We start from the raw sequence: 21,033 nt of genomic DNA, 5'->3' as shown, positions 1-21,033 counted from the left end.
TACAAAAAGAAACTCTGTACCCATTAGCAGTCCCTACTTTTTTCCTTTGCCCCAACTCCCAGCCTTAAGCAACTGCCAGTCTGCTTTCTGTCTCTGACTGAGCCTCCTGTGGGCTTTTCATAAGAACGGAGTCCTGTACAATCTGGCCTTGTGTCTGACTTCTTTCACTTAGCCTAATGTTTTCAAGGTTCATCCATATTGCAGGATCAGTACTTTATTCCTCTTTATGGCTTTTTATTTACCTGATCATCTATTGATGAGCATTTGGGTTTATGTCACTTTTTGTCTGTTATAAATGATGCTGCTCTGAACATCCATGTGCAGATATTTGTGTGGACATATGTTTCCAGTATTTTGTGTTGCATACCTAGGAGTGCAGTTGCTGGGTCATACAGGAACTTTTTGTTTAACACTTTGGGGAACCGTCACCCATTTCCAAGGCAGATGTACCATTTTACCTGCCTACCAGCAAGGTAGGAGGGGCCTCGTTTCCCCACATCCTTGTCAGTACTTGCTATGGTCTACTTTTTTGATTCTAGCCATCTTGGCAGAGGTAAAGTAGTATCGCTGTGGTTTTGACAGACCAGAACTGGTTTGTTTGTTTGTTTGTTTGTTTGTTTGAGACGGAGTCTCGCTCTGTTGCCCAGGCCGGAGTGCAGTGGTGCGATCTCAGCTCACTGCAAGCTCCGCCTCCCAGGTTCACGCCATTCTCCTGCCTCAGCTTCCCGAGTACCTGGGACTATAGGCACCCGCCATCATGCCCGGCTAATTTTTTGTATTTTTAGTAGAGACAGGGTTTCACTGTGTTAGCCAGGATGGTCTCGATCTCCTGACCTCGTGATGCACCTGCCTTGGCCTCCCAGAGTGCTGGGATTACAGGCGTGAGCCACCGCACGCGGTTCAGAACTGTCTTTTGAAATGTCCCACAGTGTGTATTATCTGTTTATTTCCTCCAGGTTAGGCTCAGACTTAGCTTTCATGGCAAGAATTCTACAGAAGGCGCCGTGTGTCCTTGCTGAGGCAGCACCACATCGGGGCTCGTGGTGTCTGTTTGTGCCATCACTTTCTTGTTGGTTGACGCTGAGTTTGATCCCTGGGTTGAGGCTGGGCAGGCTCACCACGCTGGGGGTGCCCTTTCCCCTCTGTGGTTCATACGTGGTCTGTATTTATGTTCCAGCATTTTCCATTCATCTGGCCTTTGCATTTCTGTGTGTTCTTCAGATGCTTGGGAAACCGCTGAATGGCAGAATCTCCCACCCCCCTCCCTGGCTTGCTCATCAAGATGCCTTTGCCCTCATGGCCTGATTTTCCACAGGACCCATTTGTTTGTGCCTGAGGGTGATGGAGGTAAAGCGAGATGAGGATGCAGGAAGGCCGCTATCACCCAACCCCAGTGTTGGATGTCCCCGGGTGTTGGATGTCCCCACCTGACTGCTGTAAAAAGAGGGCTGATGAAATCCCAGGCTTGAAGCAATCTTGTTCCCTCCCACAGAGGCGATGGCTGGGCCTTGTTTGTCTGAGGCCTCAGGCATCCACAGTTTGCTCACCTTGTCCTCATATTTCAACTTTCCGTTCTGAAAATTGTCCAACATACCCAAAGGTAGGGAGAGTAGAGTGAACCCTCGTTCACCCAGGTCTTCCCACATAGCAACTTTCTGCCATTCTGGTTACTTCTTTCCTTCCTAAATTTTTTTTGGGGGGTGCCTGGAATAATATTTTAAAGCTGATCCAAGATATTACTTCACCTTTGCATATTTCAGTTAGTATCTTTAACAATACAAATTTTGTGAAAATCAAAACCACAATACCAGCCAGGCATGGTGGCTCATGCGTGTAATCCCAGCACTTTGGGAGGCCAAGGCAGGCAGATCACTAGAGGTCAGGAGTTTGAGACTAGCTTGGCCAACATGGTGAAACCCTGTCTCTACTAAAAATTTAAAAATTAGCTGGGCGGCCGGGCGCGGTGGCTCAAGCCTGTAATCCCAGCACTTTGGGAGGCCGAGGCGGGTGGATCACGAGGTCAGGAGATCGAGACTATCCTGGCTAACATGGTGAAACCCCGTCTCTACTAAAAATACAAAAAACTAGCCGGGCGTGGTGGCGGGCGCCTATAGTCTCAGCTACTTGGGAGGCTGAGGCGGGACAATGGCGTGAACGTGGGAGGCGGAGCTTGCAGTGAGCCGAGATCACGCCACTGCACTCCAGCCTGGGAGACACAGCGAGACTCCGTCTCAAAAAAAAAAAAAAAAAAAAAAAAAAAAAATTAGCTGGGCATGGTGGCGCTCACCTGTAATCCCAGCTACTCAGGAGACTGAGGCAGGAGAATCGCTTGAGCCCGGGAGGCGGAGGTTGCAGTGAGCCTAGATCGCACCATTGCACTCCAGCTTGGGTGACAGAGCGAGACATCTCTCTGTCTCCAAACAAAACAAAACAAACAAAGCAACCCCACAATACCATCATCACAGCTTATTCCTTAACATCTAATGCAGCTCCATTTTCTGATTTCCCTGACCCAAAATGTCTTTTTATAAAATGCTTTGTTTGAATTTGGATATAAACAAGTCTACACATGAAGTATCTTTTAAGTCTCTTTTTTAAATTTTTAATTTTTTTTTTTTTTTTTGAGACAAGGTCTTGCTTTGTCACCCAGGCTGGAGTGCAGTGGCATGAACAGCTCACTGCAGCCTCAACCTCCTAGGTTCAACGATCCCCCAAGCTCCTGCTGAGTAGCTGGAACCACAGGTACATGCCGTCATGCCCAGCTAATTTTTTAATTTTTTATAGAGACGGTGTCTCGCCATGTTGCCCAGGCCAGTCTCTAACTCCCAGACTCAAATGATCCTCTGGCCTTGGCCTCCCAAAGTGTTGGGATTACAGGCGTTAGCCATCATGCCCAGCCCCAAGCCTTTTTAAAAAACAAATTAACATTATTCTTTCTATGAGTAGAGTTTAAAAAATAGTCTGTTCTTTTAGAGTTATAGAAAAATTGTGAAGATAATACAGGGAGTCGCCATATACCTCTCACCCCATTTCCCCCATTATTAAAGTTGTATATTGATGTTCTATTAATGAACCAATATTGTTACATCAGTTATTCGCTGAAGTCTGTAATTCAGACTTCCGTAGTTTTTCCTACCACCCTTTTCTGTCCCAGGATCCCATCTGGGATCCCACCCGACATTTGGTCCTCAGGTCTCCCGAGGTCCTCTTGGCTGGGAGTTTCTCAGGCTCTACTTATTTTTGATGACCTTGACAGTTTTCAGGAGCATTGATCAGGAGTTCTCCCCTCCCCTCCCCTCCCCTCCCCTCCCCTCCAGACAGAATCTTGCTCTGTCACCCAGGCTGGAGTGAAGTGATGTGATCTCTGCTCACTGCAACCTTTGCCTCCCAGGTTCAGGCAATTCTTCTGCCTCAGCTCCTGAGTAACTGGGACCACAGTTGCATGCCATCATGCCCATCTAATTTTTGTGTTTTTAGTAGACACAAGAGGTTTCACCATGTTGGCCAGGCTGCTCTTGAACTCAAGTGATCTGCCTGCCATGGCCTCCAAAAGTGCTGGGATTATAGGCGTGAGCCACCGCGCCCAGCCGGTCAGGGATTTTGTAGGATGCTCCCTATTGGAATTTGGCTGATGTTTTTCTCATAATGAGACTGGGTGATGGGTTTTGGGAAGGAAGACACAGAATTTAGGACTATTATCATCCCGTCACTTCCATAGTACAGCGAATCATCATGATTTACATCACTTTTAATTTTAATGCCCCCACCTCATGCTTTTTCTTGGATGCCATCTTATTCTGTGGAGAAGCTGGGTCTCACCCCATAGCATCTCTGCCATCTGCATCTGGCTGGGTGCATCTTCATGGTGGTGTTTCCCTGTGCCCCATGTCCCAGATCCCCAAGAACCAGTGGTTAGATCTAGAGGCCTGGCCAGGGACGGTGACTCATGCCTGTAATCCTAGCACTTTGGGAGGCCGAGGCGGGCAGATCACTTGAGGTCAGGAGTTCAAGACCAGTCTGGCCAACATGGTTGAAACCCCATCTCTACTAAAAGTACAAAAAGGTAGCCAGGTGTGGTGGCTTACGCCTGTAATCCCAGCTACTCAGGAGGCTGAGGCACAAGAATTGCTTGAACACTTGGGGTGGGGAGCGGAGGTTGCAGTGAGCCGAGATCACACCACTGCACTCCAGCCTGGGTGACAGAGCAAGACTGTTTCAAAAAAAAAAAAAAAAAAAAAAAAAAAAGATCTAGAGGCCTGATACGATTCAGGCTTGCATTTTCACCCGATTTCTGATGGAACCGCCTCCAGGCTTGGGGCTTCTCTATAAGCTCCTGTGTTTGTGTATAGTGCAACCCAGTCGCCTAAACAGCAGACATACATTTTCTCCCATTCTGGAGGCTGGAAATCTGAGCTCGAGGTGCCAGGGTTGCTTTCTCCTGAGGCCCTGCGTCTTGGCTTGCAGATGGCCGCCCTCTCCCTGTGTCTTCTAGTGGTCTTTCTTCTATACATCTGGGTCCTACTCTCCTACTTGCATAAGGACAGCAGTCAAATCGGATTAGGGCTCACCTTTAAGATCTCATTTTAAAGACCCTGTCTCCAAATACAGTCCCATTCTGAGATCCTGGGGTTTAGGGGTTCCACATAAGCCTTTCGGGGGACACAGTTCAGCCCATGTTATTCCCCCCAGGGCTCCTATGTCTCCATCCACACAAAGTGGGTCAGGGTGTTACACACCAGAGCAGGCGGAGCCGGCCCCACAGGGAACAGCAACTTCTCCAGCCAGATGGTTAATCGGCAGGTGATGGGATCCTCCCTGAATTCACCCTCTCTTGCCCAGGGCAAGTTTTCAGGAGGGGTCAGGTGCTGTTCTTTCCACCGTGAGAAAGAACCTCTGACCTGCACCTTTCTTAGCAATGCCAGAAGCTGCTCAGGCACGCCAGCCTCTCAGGCATGGCAGGTTTCAGAGCACCTGCCTGTCAGCTTGTGTTACATGGGAGGTGGCCGCTCAGCTTGCAGGGAGTTCCAGGTTGCCACCCTGCAGCCCATGAATGCAACAAGTACCTCAGCCGCTCCGACACACTGGGCGCCTGCCGTGTGCTGGGCGCTGTGCCGAGGTCTTTACAGGTTCTGCTCTTGAATCCGCTCTTAGTCCCATTTCTCCCACGGCGGAGAAAACTGAGGCACAGAAAGGTTCAACAGTATGAACAGGAATGTCCCTTCCTCCCAAAATAACTGCTTCCACGCACCCTTTCCTGGGCACTTGGTGGCATTTTTAAAAGCCTGTATTCTCTTTTTTTTTTTTTTTTGAGATGGAGTCTCACTCTCTCACCCAGGCTGGAGTGCAGTGGCGCAATCTCGGCTTACTGCAAGCTCTGCCTCCTGGGTTCATGCCATTCTCCTGCTTCAGCCTCCCGAGTAGCTGGGACTATAGGCGCCCACTACCACTCCCAGCTAATTTTTTTGTATTTTTTAGTAGAGACGGGATTTCACCATGTTAGCCAGGATGGTCTCAATCTCCTGACCTCGTGATCCGCCCGTCTCGGCCTCCCAAAGTGCTGGGATTATAGGCATGAGCCACCGCGCCCAGCCTGGCCTGCTATTCTTTTCTCACAAAAGCCTTTCTTTTTCCCTCCATTTGAACAAATTATAGAAATTGCTATATACTGTCTGGGCACGGTGGGTCACGCTTGTAATCCCAGCACTTTGGGAAGGTGGATGGATCATCTGAGGTCAGGAGTTTGAGATCAGCTTGGCCAACATGACAAAACCCTGTCTCTACTAAAAATATAAAAATTAGCCGGGTATGGTGGCACATGCCTGTAATCCCAGCTACTTGAGAGACTGAGGCAGGAGAATTGCTTGAATCCACAAGGCAGAGGTTGCAGTGAGCCGAGGTCATACTCTAGCCTGGGTGATGGAGCGAGACTCTATCTCACCCCCCTGCAAAAAAAATTGCTGTATATTGACAAACATATACAAGTCACACATATTTTAAAGAATTGTAGGTTGAGCGCGGTGGCTCACACCTGTAATCCCAGCACTTTGGGAGACTGAGGCAGGCAGATCACCTGAGGTTAGGAGTTCAAAATCAGCCTGGCCAACATGGCAAAACCCTGTCTCCACTATTTTACAAAAACTAGCCAGGCTTGGTGGCGCGTGTCTGTAATTCCAGTTACTTAGGAGGCTGGGGCAGGATAATCGCTTGAACCTGGGAGGGGGAGGTTGCAGTGAGCTGAGATGGCGCTAATGCCCTGTAGCCCAGGTGACAAAGCAAGACTCTGTCTCAGGAAAAAGAAAAAAAATTGTGACAGGAAAAGCTGGGCATGGTAGCAGCTGCCTGTGGTTCTAGCTACATGGGAGGCTGAGGTGGGAAGATTGCTTGAGCCCAGGAGTTTGAAACTGCAGTGAGCCACAATTACCCCCACTGTACTCCAGGCTGGGCAACAGAGCAAGACTCTGTCTCCAAAAAAAAAAAGGGGGGGCATACATTCTGTAATCTATTTACTCATTATTATTACTTTCTGCTATTTCTTGATGTTGCTGGATACGTCCATCCTTTGTTTTTGTTGCTGTGGATATGGACTGCATTTTATGAGCAGGTCACTGTCTTATGTGTCTCTTCCATTGTCCACGTATGTCTGGCCTGCCTGCAGCTCTTTAGTGCAGTGCTGCTCTGAAGGAACATGTGCAACTGCCTCTCTCAGTCAAGGTCCTCAACCTGGAGTGTGCATCAGCATCACCAGGAGGCCTGTGGAAACGGATTGCTGGGCTCCATCCCTGGAGAGTCTGAGGCAGTGGATCTGGGTGGGGCCCTGAGAGTCTGCATTTCTGGCAAGCCCCTGGGTGATGCTGCTGCTAGTCCGGGCACCACCACACTCTGAGAACCACTGAGCTGGGATGTGTGCCGTGACGTGGAATCTCTGGAAGACCTCTTCGTGGTTGTGGTTCTGATTTACGCTGGTCTTCTGCAGGCCCTCCTCCCAGATCCCCCCACCGACCCCCACCCAAGGGAGGGGCAGTCACCCTCCTCTTCTCTCTAATGCAGCGGTCCTCAACCTTTTTGGCAGCAGGGACCGGTTTTGTGAAGACAGTTTTTCCATGAACTGGGTGGGGGGATGGTTTCGAGATGATTCAAGCACGTTATGTTTATTGTGCACTTTATTTTTATTGTCATTACATTGTAATATAGAATGAAATAATTATACAACTCATCATAATGTAGAATCAGTGGGAGCACTGAGCTTGTTTTCCTGCAACTAGACGGTTCCATCTGTTCCGTCTGGGAGTGATGGGGGACAGTGACAGATCATCAGGCATGAGGTTCTCACAAGGAGCATGCAACCTAGGCCCCTTGCATGCAGTTCGCAATAGGGTTCATGCTCCTGTGAAAATCTTTTTTTTTTTTTTTTTTTTTTTTGAGACAGAGTCTTGCTCTGTTGCCCAGATTGGAGTGCAATGGTGTGATCTCAACTCATAGCAACCTCCACCTCCCAGGTTCAAGCGATTCTCCTGCCTCAGCCTCCCAAGTAGCTGGGATTACAGGCACTCACCGCTACACCTGGCTAATTTTTTTTGTATTTTTACTAGAGACGGGGTTTCAACATGTTAATCAGACTGGTCTCGAACTCCTGACCTCAGGTGATCCACCTGCCTCGGTCTCCCAAAGTACAGGGATTACAGGCGTGAGGCACTGCGCCCAACCATCTTTTTTTTTTTTTGAGATGCTGTCTCCCTCTATCGCCCAGACTGGAGTGCAGTGGCACAATCTCGGCTCATTGCAACCTCTGCCTCCCAGGTTCAAGCAATTCTCCTGCGTCAGCCTCCCAAGTAGCTGGGATTACAGGCGTGCACCACCACGCCCAGCTAACTTTTTGTGTTTTTAGTAGAGACGAGGTTTTGCCACATTGGCCAGGCTCGTCTTGAACTCCTGGCCTCAGGTGATCTACTCGCCTTGGCTTCCCAAAGTGCTGAGATTACAGGCATGAGCCACCATGCTCAGCCTAAAATTTTTTCTTAAGGTAAATTAGAGATAGGGTCTCATTTTGTTGCCCAGGCTGGTCTCAAACTCCTGGGCTAAAGCAATCCTCCCACCTCAGCCTCCCAAAGTGCTGGGATTATAGGTGTGAGCCACCATGCCCTATACTATTTTTTAGGGCTAAAATGTTGGTGTCCTCATAGGACATTGTGAAGTCAATGCTTCTGTTAGAATATTGGACATTGGCCGGGCACGGTGGCTCATGCTTGTAGTCCCAGCACTTTGGGAAGCACTTTAGGAGGCCTAGGAAGGCGGATCACTTGAGGTCAGGAGTTCGAGACTAGCCTGGTCAACGTGGTGAAACCCCATCTCTACTAGAAATACAAAAACTAGCCGGGTGTGGTGGCAGGGACCTGTAATTCTAGCTACTCAGGAGGCTGAAGCAGGAGAATTGCTTGAACTCAGGTGGCAGAGTTTGCCTTAAGCCGAGATTGCACCAGTGCACTCCAGCCTGGGTGACAGAGTGAGACCATGTCTCAAAAAAAGAAGAATATTGGATGTTGACAGGAGTCTTGAACACTTACCATGTGCTTAAAGCATTTCACGTGAATATCCCATGTAAAGCTCACAATAACCAGATGAAATAGGTACTGTTATCTCCATTGTTAGTGCAAACCCTGAAGCCCCAGAGAGCTTATGAATATATATAATATGCTCATGGAAACCCAGCTAGTAAGAGGCAGAGCTGGGATTTGAACCCAGGCAGTCAACAGCCCGGCTTGTGCTTTCTCAGCCACAGTGCTACCTCTGAGGTCATTGGCATTTTCTACTCTCCTAGTTCCTGATTCAGCCCTGCTCTTATCTCCTCTGTCCTGTAGGAACCATCCAGTCTAAAATGCTGTAGCTAGCTGGGCATGGTGGCTCATGCCTGTAATCCCAGCACTTTGGGAAGCTGAGGCTGGTGAATCATGAGGTCAAGAGATCGAGAACATCCTGGCCAACATGGGGAAACCCCATCTCTACTAAAAATACAAAATTAGCTGGGTATGGTGGTGCACGCCTGTAGTCCCAGCTACTCAAGAGGCTGAGGCAGGAGAATCGCTTGAACCCAGGAGGCGGAGGTTGCAGTGAGCTGAGATCGTGCCACTGCACTCCAGCCTGGTGACAAAGTGAGACTCAAAATAAAATAAAATAAACTACTGTAGCTGCCCAGGTGTGGTGACTCACACCTATAATCCCAGCACTTTGGGAGGCTGAGGTGGGCAGATCACCTGAGGTCAGGAGTTCTAGACTAGCCTGGCCAACATGGTGAAACCCTGTCTCTACTAAAAATACAAAAATTTTAGCTGAGTGTGGTGGTGCAAGCCTGTAGTCCCAGCTGCTTGGGAGCCTGAGGTGGGAGGATTACTTGAACTTGGGAGGTGGAGGCTGCAGTGAGCCGAGATCATACCACTGCACTCCAGCCTGGGTGACAGAGCAAGACCCTGTCTCAAAAAAAAAAAAAAAAAATGCTGTCGCCAATTCACAGAGGCATTTACCCTGCACACATGAGCCAAGTGGCCCATGTAGGTGGGTTCTATTATGGCAGCACTCTGTGTGCTGTAGCCCTGCAGAATCCCGGCCCCCATAGATACCTTGGTCAGCCCTTACAAGGGAAGGGGTGTGTTTTACTCAGTTTTGCTCAGTTGTTGGGCTGTCATCAATTTGTATCAAGTTCAAGTTCATCCCCTGGGCCAGTAGACCACTTGGGTGGCATTCATCGTGGGCCCGCTCTTTTTTCCCCGTAATAGCAAAGGCTGGAAACCACACAGGTGTCCGTGAGTAGGGGCCTGGCTCCAGGTGTGCCATCTTTTAAAAAGGGTGGGGCAGCTCTGTGTGTTCTGAGTGTGAGTGATCTCCAAGATAAGAGTGTTGCACGAGAAAAGCAGCTCAGCTGTACACCTGTGCTGCCACTGTGGAAAGAATATGTCCGTGCCATTATTCACCTGGCACATCTAAGGAAGGGTTCACAAGCGAGTGGTCATAGTGGTTCCTCTGGAGGGGGATTCAGGTTGCCAGGAAATGAGAGGGAAGGCTTACTGTCCACTGAATACCTATTGGTAGGCTTGAGTTTTATGCTACATGTATACAATATCACTTTAAAAAAAAAAAAAAAAGTTAAAATGCGGCTGTACCTTGTATTCATGTTTCTTTAGCCCTGTGTCACCTGGAGGGCAAATGAAGACCTCAGAGGCCCGGGGTCCTTAGAGTTGGATAGAGCATGGGGCTCTATCATTACCAGCTTCTTAGGAGCAGAAACTTCCACTCTAAAAATGAGAAACCTGCAGGGTGCGGTGCAGTGTTTCACACCTGTAATCTCAGGAATTTGGGAGGGCCAGGCAGGAGGATCGCTTGAGGCTTAGGGTTTGAGACCAGCCTGGGCAATATAGCAAGACCCCGTCTCTACAAAATAATAATAATAATAACAATAATAATAATAAAGCCTGGTGTGGTGGCTGCACCTGTAGCCCTAGCTACTTGGGAAGCTGAGGCGGGATTGCTTGAGCCCGGGAGTTTGAGGCTGCAGCGAGCTATCATTGCACCACTGCACCCCAGCTTGGGCAACAGCGAGACCCTGTCTCTTTAGAGAAATCAGGCAGAAGGCCGGGCACGGTGGCTCAAGCCTGTAATCCCAGCGCTTTGGGAGGCCAAGACGGGCGGATCACGAGGTCAGGAGATCAAGACCATCCTGGCTAACATGGTGAAACCCCGTCTCTACTAAAAAATACCAAAAACTAGCTGGACGAGATGGCGGGCGCCTGTAGTCCCAGCTACTCGGGAGGCTGAGGCAGGAGAATGGCGTGAATCCGGGAGGTGGAGCTTGCAGTGAGCTGAGATCCGGCCACTGCACTCCAGCCTGGGCGACAGAGCGAGACTCCGTCTCAAAAAAAAAAAAAAAAAAAAGAGAAATCAGACAGAAGAAAGCAGAGACCCTAACCCAAGAGGGAGCATGAAAGACAGCAGGAGCAATGGCAAGCGGCGTAACGCGGCCCTGCGGAGTCCCAGCCTCCATAGGTGCCTTGTTCAGCCCTTCCAAGGAAGGGGTCATTTTCACCAATTTTTCTCAGCTGGGCTGTCATCAGTATCCAGTTCAAGTCACTCCCCTGGGCGTATGTGGTATTCATCATGGACGTGCGGTTTTTCCCTTCCCAGGTATAAACTCCCGGGCTCCCCGGTTCACTGCTTGACAGATAGAGGAAAACAGCAGAGTGGTGAGTAGAAATTGGGTGATGACTGTTTTCTTGTTTCTGCAGTTCTTGGCCAGGCTGACCGAGAGGTTCGTGTTGGGAGTGGATATGTTCGTGGAGACACTGTGGAAAGTGTGGACCGAGCTCTTGGATGTTCTTGGACTTGATGGTAGGTGTGGGGGTGGTATTCGCGTAAGGTGTCATTCTGTTTTGGTGGTTCTGGTGGTGTGGAACTGGTACTCACAGTGAGTAATACGTGAGAAGGTTGCGGAGGGCTGGTCAGTGAGGATAGGAGTAAACATTTTTTATTTTAATAGTCTCATATAGAGGCTAGGCACAGCGGCTCATGCCTGTAATCCCAGTGCTTTGGGAGACCAAGGTGGGACGGTTGCTTGAACCCAAGAATTGCAGACCAGCCTAGGCAATGTGGTGAAATCCCATCTCCACACAAAAAGTACCAAAAAATTGCTGGGTGTGGTGGTGTGCACCTGTAGTCCCCAGCCACTCGGGAGGCTGAGGCAGGAGGATTGCCTGAGATCAGGAGTTTGAGGCTGCAGTGAGCTATGATCATGCCACTGTACTCCAGATTGGATGACAGAGCAAGACTCCTCTAAAATAATAACAAAAATAAAAAACAAATGGCCCATCAAAGCTGAGATTTCCCAGATACCATTTAGGGTAAGGTGCGACTGACTGGGTAGTGCCAACTTGTGTGTCCCTAGGCAAAACACATGGACCAGAGGTATAGTGCTCTGGCTCACTGGGATCCGTGCAATAAATGACTAGTTATTTAGGCAGAAGGGGATTTCATGGAGACAGAGACACTCAAAAGAATCTTCAGAAAGGCTGAGGGAGAGATGCATGGCCTCAGACACTGCCGAACTGGCCGTCCAGGATTGCAGCTGTTGAGACCATTGAGTTCCAGGTCACACAACTGTAGCATAATTTGAGGACCAGGAAGCCACTGCTGCCACCACAACAACTAGACTTTGCGTGTAGGTGCAGGGACCCTGGCCGTTTCTGGAACCATGCATATCGGCTGCAACACTTCACTTAATTTTCAAAGTCATGTGTGTATGGGGGAACTGCAAGGCGGAACTTACTTTCTGTCCAGTCCCCAGCTGTGAGGGAGGCAGGCTAATGCAGTTCTTAGCTCTCCAGCTTCTGCCATCCAGGAAGGCAGGCTGGAGGCAGGTGTCATCCGATGCTGTACCAGCCCACCCGCCATACCCACCGCATGGGGCAAGAATTGCCAGGGGAGCTCCCCTGCTTTTGTGGGCTGGGGAGGAGGGTAGTGCAGTTTGATGGTGCAGTGCTAGTCACACATTTATAGCCAGGAAGAGAACATTGGCGGGGCACAGCCCCTCCCTTTCTACATGTGGGTTGGGGCACCGATACTGGTCTTGGCGGATGGCAAGGCAGCAACGGTCCTGGTAACTGAGTGGGGCACCTCTAGTCCAGGCCTGTAGCCTGCGCCGCCCCCAGCCTTACACCTCCCTTCCCAGGCGGCTCTGCCCCACCTCCATCTGCATTCCATCAGGGGGTGACAGGAGCTAACCCGGGCAGAGTGTCCAGGGTGTGCAACTTTTATACCCAGAGGAGACCTTGTCCCTTACCACCTTAAGAGCTCCAGAGGCATCCCATGCTCTCAGGATGAAGTCACCTTCCCGTTTCTCTGCCTGCCCTGTGGTGTGCCAGGTAAGGAGGGATCTCTCAGCTGCCCCCGCTCCACTGCTCTCCTTCTGTCCACAAGGTGGAGGCCGTTCTTCCCCTGGGCCTTTCCAGAGGAAATCCCCCAGCTGGGCTCTTTCTGGCCCCACCGCCCTGGTCCCAGCTGCCACCTGTCTCCCGGGAAAGTCTGCAGTTGCTGCGTGTGGCAGGGTTCCTAAGACCCCTTACAGGCCCACCGGTTCCCTCGGAGCACTGGCAGGACTCAGCATATAGCTGTCCTCACGGCTGTGATGTATTGTGACGGAAGGACGCAAGCACCATCAGCAAAGGGAAAAGGCGCGTGAAGTCCCAGGGAGGCCAGGCTCAAGCGTCGAAGTCCTCTCCCTGGGGAGTCACACGGGACGCACTTAATTCCCCCAGCAGAGGGTGCCCACCGACGACTCCGTGCCCAGGCTTTTTATTGGGGGCTGGTCGTGTCATCACCCTCTGCTTGACGTGTCAAAATTCTAGACTCCCAGAGGGAATGCAGGTGTTGTCACAAACCACATCATTTGTGTCAACAGCCTAGGCCTGGCGTCTCCGGGCTGCACTCTGGCCCCAGCTCTGCACCTGGCACAAAGAGGCCCTGTTTGTTTGTTTGTTTGTTTGTTTGTTTGTTTTGAGACAGAGTCTTGCTGTGTCGCCCAGGCTGGAGTGCAGTGGCGATATCTCGGCTCACTGCAAGCTCCGCCTCCTGGGTTCATGCCTCAGCCTCCTGAGTAGCTGGGACTATAGGCGCCCGCCACCACGCCAGGCTAATTTTTTGTATTTTTAGCAGAGAGGGGGTTTCACCGTGTTAGCCAAGATGGTCTCGATCTCCTGACCTCATGATCCTCCCGTCTCGGCCTCCCAAAGTGCTGGGATTACAGGCGTGAGCCACCATCCCTGGCCTTTGTTTGCTTTTGTTTAGGATCTCACTCTATTGCCCAGGCTGGAGTGTAGTGGCTCAGTCATGGCTCACTACAGCCTCAACTTCCTGGGCTTGTGATCCTCCCACCTCAGCCTCCCAAGTAGCTGGAACCACAGGCCCATGCCACCAGGCCTGGCTACTTTTTACATTTTCTGTAGAGACAGGGTCTTACCATGTTGCCCAGGCTGTTCTCAAACTCTTGGGCTCAAACCGTTCTCCTGCTTCAGCCTCCCAAAGTGCTGGGATTATAGGCGTGAGCCACCACACACAGCCCACTCTTGGTTAATAAGAGCAGGAGGGCTGTGGGACCCGCTGCTTAGCCAGTCATGTGGGCTGAAATGTGCTCCCCGAGAGTAAGAATATGTATTCTAGTCCTAGCCCTGGGCCTGTGAGTGAGCCCTTGTTTGGGAATGGGGTCTGCAGATGTGATCAAGTTAAATGAGATCATCTTGGATTAGAGTGGACCCTCAATTTAATGATTGATGTGCTTATAAGAAGTGGGGAATTTGAACACAGAAGCACCAAGAAACATAGGGAGAAGATGGCCCTGGGAAGTGAGAAACAGGGACTAGAGGGATGGAGCCATAAGCCAAGGAACACCTGGGGCTACCAGAAGCTGGAAGAGGCGAGGAAGGATCTTCCCTTGAGCTTTCAGAGGGAGCGTGGCCCCGCCGAGACCTTGATTCAGACTTCCGGCCTCCAGAACCGCAAGTGGATGAATTTCTGTTGTAAACCGCCCAGTTTGTAGTGGTTTGTTGAGGCAGCCATGGGAAACTACTATACCATAGCCCTGTTACATGTGGAATCTCTCAGCACTGCCCATCGGTCCTTGACATCCCCATTTTACTGATCAGAGATGGGGGAATGAGGTCCACTGGCCATGATGGGCACCCTGGTTCATACCTGTTGACACCCCAGGCCATTCAGAAACATCTCTGAGTTCAACCTTTAAGAGGCCTTATGCCAACTCAGTCACCTCACTGCTCAAAGAATTGGAGGCGTCAGCATAGCCAGAGGACACTGTGCACCTGGCAGCCCCCCGAGGCCACTCATGGCCCCTCCTGGGACTTGGCAGAGTTAACGCACCCTCCCCCAGATACAGCCACTGCGTGCAATCCTCTTAGCTTCCGTATTCACCACCTGCCCGGATTGTCAAACTCTCCGTGTTTTCATCGCCACCCATTGAACCCTGGAGAAACAAACCTGATTGCAGAAAATCGCACGCAGCTTGGAATGAAAAACTACAGAGTAGGAACAGCCTCCTAATCATATGGAAGAAGCCCAGAATAGAGGCATCCGCAGCGGATCCATAAGCCCTGAATGCCCGCATTCATCAGGAGAGCAGCTGGCGCGTTCCGGAGGCGAAACCAGCTTGCTTCCGTGTTGAAGCTTTTCTAGTTCTGTTTGATGCGTAAGCTTCAAGGCATCCAAAGGCCTTTGGAATTCGTGTCTTATGCGTAGAAGTTTGAGTGCAAAATGCTTTACAGGAAGCCATACACCAACGTTGGATATTCTGGTAAAAAAGGTTTCTGTGAGCACAATTCTGTAATTTCTTTCTTCAGTGTGTGTTTTTTTTTTTTTTTTAAGAGTCTGGTTAAAATGGGAACTCCGTAGCCCTGAGTGGTCTAATAGAAAAAGAATGTGAGCCCCCTAGGTGATGTGAAGTTTTCTAGTAACCATGTCAAAAGGGTAAAAAGAAATGGTGAAATTAATTTTTCTTTCTTTTCTTTTCTTTTTTTTGGGGGGTGGTGGGGGGCAGGAGGGACGAAGTCTTACTCTGTTGCCCAAGCTGGAGGGCAGTGGCGTGATCTTGGCTCACTGCAACCTCCACCTCCCGGGTTCATGCCAGTCTCCCGCCCCAGCCTCCCGAGTAGCTGGGATTACAGGCATGTGCCACCACGCCTGGCTAATTTTTTTGTATTTTTATTAGAGACAGGGTTTCACTGTGTTGGCCAGGCTGGTCTTGAGCTCCTGACCTCGTGATCCACATGCCTCGGCCTCCCAAAGTGCTGGGATTACAGGCATGAGCCACTGCTCTCAGCCTTTTTTTTTTTTGAGACAAGAGTCTTGCCCTATTGCCCAGGCTGGAGTGCAGTGGCACAATCCCAGCTCACTGCAGCCTCCACCACCCCGGGCTCAGGTGATTCTCCTACTTCAGCTTCCCAACTAGCTGGGACCAAAGGTGTGTGCCACCACGTCTGGCTAATTTTTTTGTATTTTTAGTAGAGACAAAGTTTCTCTATGTTGGCCAGGCTGGTCTTGAGCTCCTGACCTCGTGATCCACCTGCCTCAGCCTCCCAAAGTGCTGGGATTATGGGCATGAGCCACTGCTCCCAGCCCTTTTTTTTTTTTTTTTTTTTTCTGAGACAGAGTCTTGCTCTGTCGCCCAGGCTGGAGTGCAGTGGCTGGATCTCAGCTCACTGCAAGCTCCGCCTCCCGGGTTCACGCCATTCTCCTGCCTCAGCCTCCCAAGTAGCTGGGACTACAGGCGCCTACCACCTCGCCCGGCTAGTTTTTTTTGTATTTTTTAGTAGAGGGGGTTTCACCGTGTTAGCCAGGATGGTCTCGATCTCCTGACCTCGTGATCCACCCGTCTCGGCCTCCCAAAGTGCTGGGATTACAGGCTTGAGCCACCGCGCCCGGCTTTTTTTTTTTTTTTTTTTGAGACAGAGTCTTGCCCTGTTGCCCAGGCTGGAGTGCAGTGGCACAATCTCACCGCCGCCTCCACCACCCCAGGCTCAGGTGATTCTCCTACCTCAGCTTCCCAACTAGCTGGGACCACAGGTGTGCGCCACCACGTCTGGCTAATGTTTGTATTATTATTATTATTTTTTGAGATGGAGTATTGCTCTGGCACCTAGCCTTGAATGCAGTGGCCGATCTCGGCTCACCACTGCAACCTCCACCACCTGGGTTCAAGCCATTGTCGTGCCTCAGCCTCCTGAGTAGCTGGGATTAGAGGCTCCTGCCACCGTGCCTGGCTAATTTTTAAATTTTTTTTAGTAGAGATGGGGTTTCACCATCTTGGCCAGGGTAGTCTCAAACTCCTGACCTCATGATCCCCCTGCCTCGGCCTCCCAAAGTGCTGGGATTACAGGCATGAGCCACCGTGCCCCACCTAATGTTTGTATTTTTTGTAGAGATGGGGTTTTGCCATGTTGCCCAGGGTGGCCTTGAACTCCTGAGCTCCAGTGATCTGCCTGCCTTGGCCTCCCAGAGTGCTGGGATTACAGGCATGCGCCACCATGCCCAGGTGAAATTAATTTTAATAAGATATTTTAGTTAACCCAATATATTAAAAACATCCCAACTTATAATTAATAGAAAATTACGAGGTGTCTCACATTTTTTTGGGTAACTAAGGCCTTTGAGACTCAGTCTCTATTTGACACTTAGAGCGCACGTCAGTTCTGACTTGTCACATTTCAAGGGCTCAGCACACGATAGATGGCACAGCCTTTGTCCCTATTCTAGATCTGCTGGCACAAAGCATGTGTCCAGGAGTTGGAAGGATGGATTTAAGGTTCATGTCTTTGTCGTGTTGCTTACTCCTCTGAAGCTGCTGAGGCCACTTCCAACAAAGTTTCCAATAAAGTGGGGAAAATGTGAACTGTGCTTCAGTGATGCATCGGCACAGGGCAGGGACTGTGTGGCTCCGGAAACTGGACCCCCTGGTTCCAAATCCCAGCTCTGCCCTGTCCTAGCTGTGGGACCCTGGGCAAGGAGTCCTTGTGTGGAAAATGCTGTTTACCCTATCAGCAAGTCATGAGGACTAGATGACTGTGTGTGTAGGGTGGTTGGATGGCGCCCAGCCCATGGTCAATACTTGGGGGCTTACAAAGGGGCCCTCCTCCAAAATGTACATCATTGTGCATTTCTGGGACCTGCCAATCTCACTTCTCCACACTGAGGGCCGGCTGGCCAGCTGCACCCAGAGCCAGCTTCCGCTGCCGCAGCCATCAGGACTGACAGGTGTGCAGGTGTAAACCTGGCCCACGCTGAGGAACAAGTCGGCCACCAAAACATTCACTTTGCTTGAACGGTGCCTGTTAGGCGTTGAATCATGTCCCCCCATATTCATCTGTTGAAGTCCTAGCTCCCAGAACCTCAGAATGGGATGCTGTTTGGAGATGGGGTCATTGTGGGTGTCATTTGTTAAGATGAGGTTATACTCTGGAGTAGGGTGGGTCCCACATCCAGTGTGACCGGTGTCCTTACATGAAGGGGAAATTTAGACACAGACACACGCAGGGAGAAGGCCGCGTGAAGGCGGAGTAGAGAGAGGAGTATGTCTGGCAGTCACGGAGTGCCAAGGATCGCCAGCAACCCGCAGACACTAGGAGGGGCCTGGGCCGATTCGCCCTGGAGCCTCTGAAGGAGCCAGCCCTGCTGACACGTTCTTCGAAGACTTCCAGCCTCCAAACAAACTGAGAGAATAAACTTCTGTTCTTTTTTTTTTGAGATGGAGTCTTGCCCTGTTGTCCAGGCTGGAGTGCAGTGGTGCTATCTTGGCTCACTGCAGCCTCCGCCTCCTGGGTTCAAGCGATTCTATTGCCTCAGCCTTCCGAGTGGCTGGGATTACAGGCTCATGCCACCAAATCTGGCTAATTTTGTTGTTGTTGTTGTTGTTGTTTTGAGGCGGAGTCTTGCTCTGTTGCTCAGACTGGAGTGCTGTGGTACAATCTCAGCTCACTGCAACCTCTGCCTCCCGGGTTCAAGCGATTCTCCGGCCTCAGCCTCTTAAGTAGCTGGAATTACAGGCACCCACCACCACACTGGGCTAATTTTTGTATTTTCGGTAGAGGCGGGGTTTCACCATGTTGGCCAGGCTGGTCTCGAACTACTGATCTCAGGTGATCCATCCGCCTTGGCCTCCCAAAGTGTTGGGATTACAGGCGTGAGCTGCTGCACCCGGCCTTCTGTTCTTTTTTTAGCTACTTGGCCATGGCAGCGCTAGGGAAGTCAGATGGTACCACTTGACCATCAGGCAGAACATGCAGGGCCACTCGTGTTCTCTTTAGGATTTTGAGGGCCTCAGGGAGTGACATTGCTTTGGACCACCCTTCCTTGGTTTAAAGGACAGCTTTCACTGAAGTCACCGAGGGGTGGAAGGCAGGGGTGGCATTCTCCTCTCTGGGCATCTTTCCCGGCTGATCACCTATCTTGGCCCCTTGATGACATGATGATGCTTCTCAAAGTATGCTCTGAGGAACCCCAGGAGGTCCCTGAGACCCTTTTGATTAGGAGGGGTGACTTGAGAGTTCCTCTCTTTTCCAGTAACATGTCTCTGAGGTCAGGGATTTAGCAGGTACTTTAATACTTCCATATATATTGATGCCATGTTAAGATGACGGCATTTTAGGTATATTGGATTAAACAAAATATCTTATTAATATTAATTCCACTTTTTTTTTTTTTTTTTTTTTTTTGCCTTTTTTACTGTGAGTACTTGACAATTGTCGGTGACAAACGTGGCTCATATTTGTGGCTGGCGTTCCGTTCCTCTGAATTCAAAAACAGATTTGGGGGCCAGGTCTCCTCCAAATAGCTAGATAGGAAAGAGACTGGCAAACATTCAGAACACTGCCACTGTTCTCACTGTGCTTTGTTCTGCTTTCAAAACAGTTGCTTTTCGTGAAAAATATTTTGTGTTAACCTATTGTCTCGGTCAGTTCAGGCTGCTATAACAAAATTCCATAGACTGTGTGGCTTAACAACGACCTTTTTTTTTTTTTTGAGATGGAGTCTCTGTTCCGCAGGCTGGAGTGCAGTGGTGCAATCTCGGCTCACTGCAACCTCGGCCTCCCGGGTTCCAGTGATTCTCCTGCTTCAGCCTCCTGAGTAGCTGGGATTACAGACATGTGCCACCACGCCTGACTAATTTTGTGTTTTTTTTAGTAAAGATGAGGTTTTGCCATATTGGTCAGGCTGGTCTCGAACTCCTGACCTCAGATGATCTGCCCACCTTGGCCTCCCAAAGAGCTGAGATTACAGGCATGAGCCACCGTGCCTGGCCTAACAGACATTTTCATTTCTCACAGTTTGGAGGCGGGAAGTCCAGGATGAAGGTGCCGGCAGATTCAGGCTGTGGGGAGAGCCCTTTCTTGTAGACGATGCCTCACTGTGTCTCACGTGGAAGGAACAAAGCAGTTATCTGGGATCTCTTTATAAGGGCACTAAACTCATTCATGGGAGCTCCACCCCCATGACCTGATCACCTCCCCAGGACTCCACCTCCTAAGACCATCACTTTTGGGTTTAGGATTTCAACATAGGAATTTTGTGGGGGATGCAAACACTCAAAGCCTAGCATCTATAATGGGTTATTTGAAAATGAGTTAATGATAGCAATGTTTTTAAATTATTAACGGCTGGGCACAGTGGCTCATGCTGGTAATCCCAGCACTTTGGGAGGTTGGGGCAGACAGATTGCTTAAGCCCAGGAGTTTGAGACCATCCTCGGCAACATAGTGAGACCCTGTCTCTACAAAAAATCAAAACATTAGCTAGGTGGTGCATGCTTGTAGTCTCAGCTACTCAGGAGGCTGAGGTGAGAGAATTGCTTGAGCCCAGGAGAGAGAGGTTGCAATGAGCTGAGATCATGCTACTGCAGTCTAGCCTGGGCTACAGAGCAAGACTGTCTCAAATAAGTAAATGAAAAATAAATAAAATTTAAAAGACAATTAACAACTAATTAAAAACTAACCTAATTTTCTGCTCTGGTAAATATATCAGTTAGGTAGAACCCACATAAACAAAAGCTCTGGGGACGCTTCAATAATACTGAAGAGTGCAAACAGGTCTTGAGACTGAGAGGTTTAGGAAACACTGGTTTAGCCTCCAGTCTGCAGGGGACAGGTGTGAAAGTCAGCTCCCAAGTCAACCACATTTAGTCAAAATGCTCATGATGCCTCAGGAAGGCACGGTATAGGAAACATACCCTGGCTTCTGGGGAGTCCTGGTGACCCCAAACCTTTAGTCCCAGAGACGGCTGCTGTTTACAGTGTTGGACTCTAGACACTGGCCCGCCGTGCAGAGCCTGATCATTCTGGGGAACTATGAGACATTCACGCCGTAGGTGTCGTTATTGACCGGAGGAGTTCCAGGGTCGAGGCTTCCCATCTCAGGCCTGCTCTGGATTTGCGCTTGCCCACTCCAGATGGTTGTGTCACACTTCTCCCCATGGTCCTCTCTGTCCCCAAATGCATA

General features: G+C 50.1%; 1 protein-coding gene across 1 annotated transcript in view; it reads left to right on the top strand.

Moving 5' to 3' along the window:
* BRI3B (BRI3 binding protein) overlaps positions 1 to 21,033 on the top strand; it is a 38,994-nt gene that overhangs the window by 7,745 nt on the left and 10,216 nt on the right. The window contains exon 2 of the mRNA XM_011761400.3: positions 11,271 to 11,373. Within this exon, the coding sequence (XP_011759702.1) occupies positions 11,271 to 11,373 (103 nt within the window). The remainder of the gene's footprint in view (positions 1 to 11,270; positions 11,374 to 21,033) is intronic.

Source organism: Macaca nemestrina, chromosome 10, assembly GCF_043159975.1.
Source record: "Macaca nemestrina isolate mMacNem1 chromosome 10, mMacNem.hap1, whole genome shotgun sequence".
Taxonomy (NCBI): Eukaryota; Metazoa; Chordata; class Mammalia; order Primates; family Cercopithecidae; genus Macaca; species Macaca nemestrina.
The sequence above is the reverse complement of the archived record's forward strand: the minus strand, read 5'-3'. Positions and strand labels throughout refer to the sequence as shown.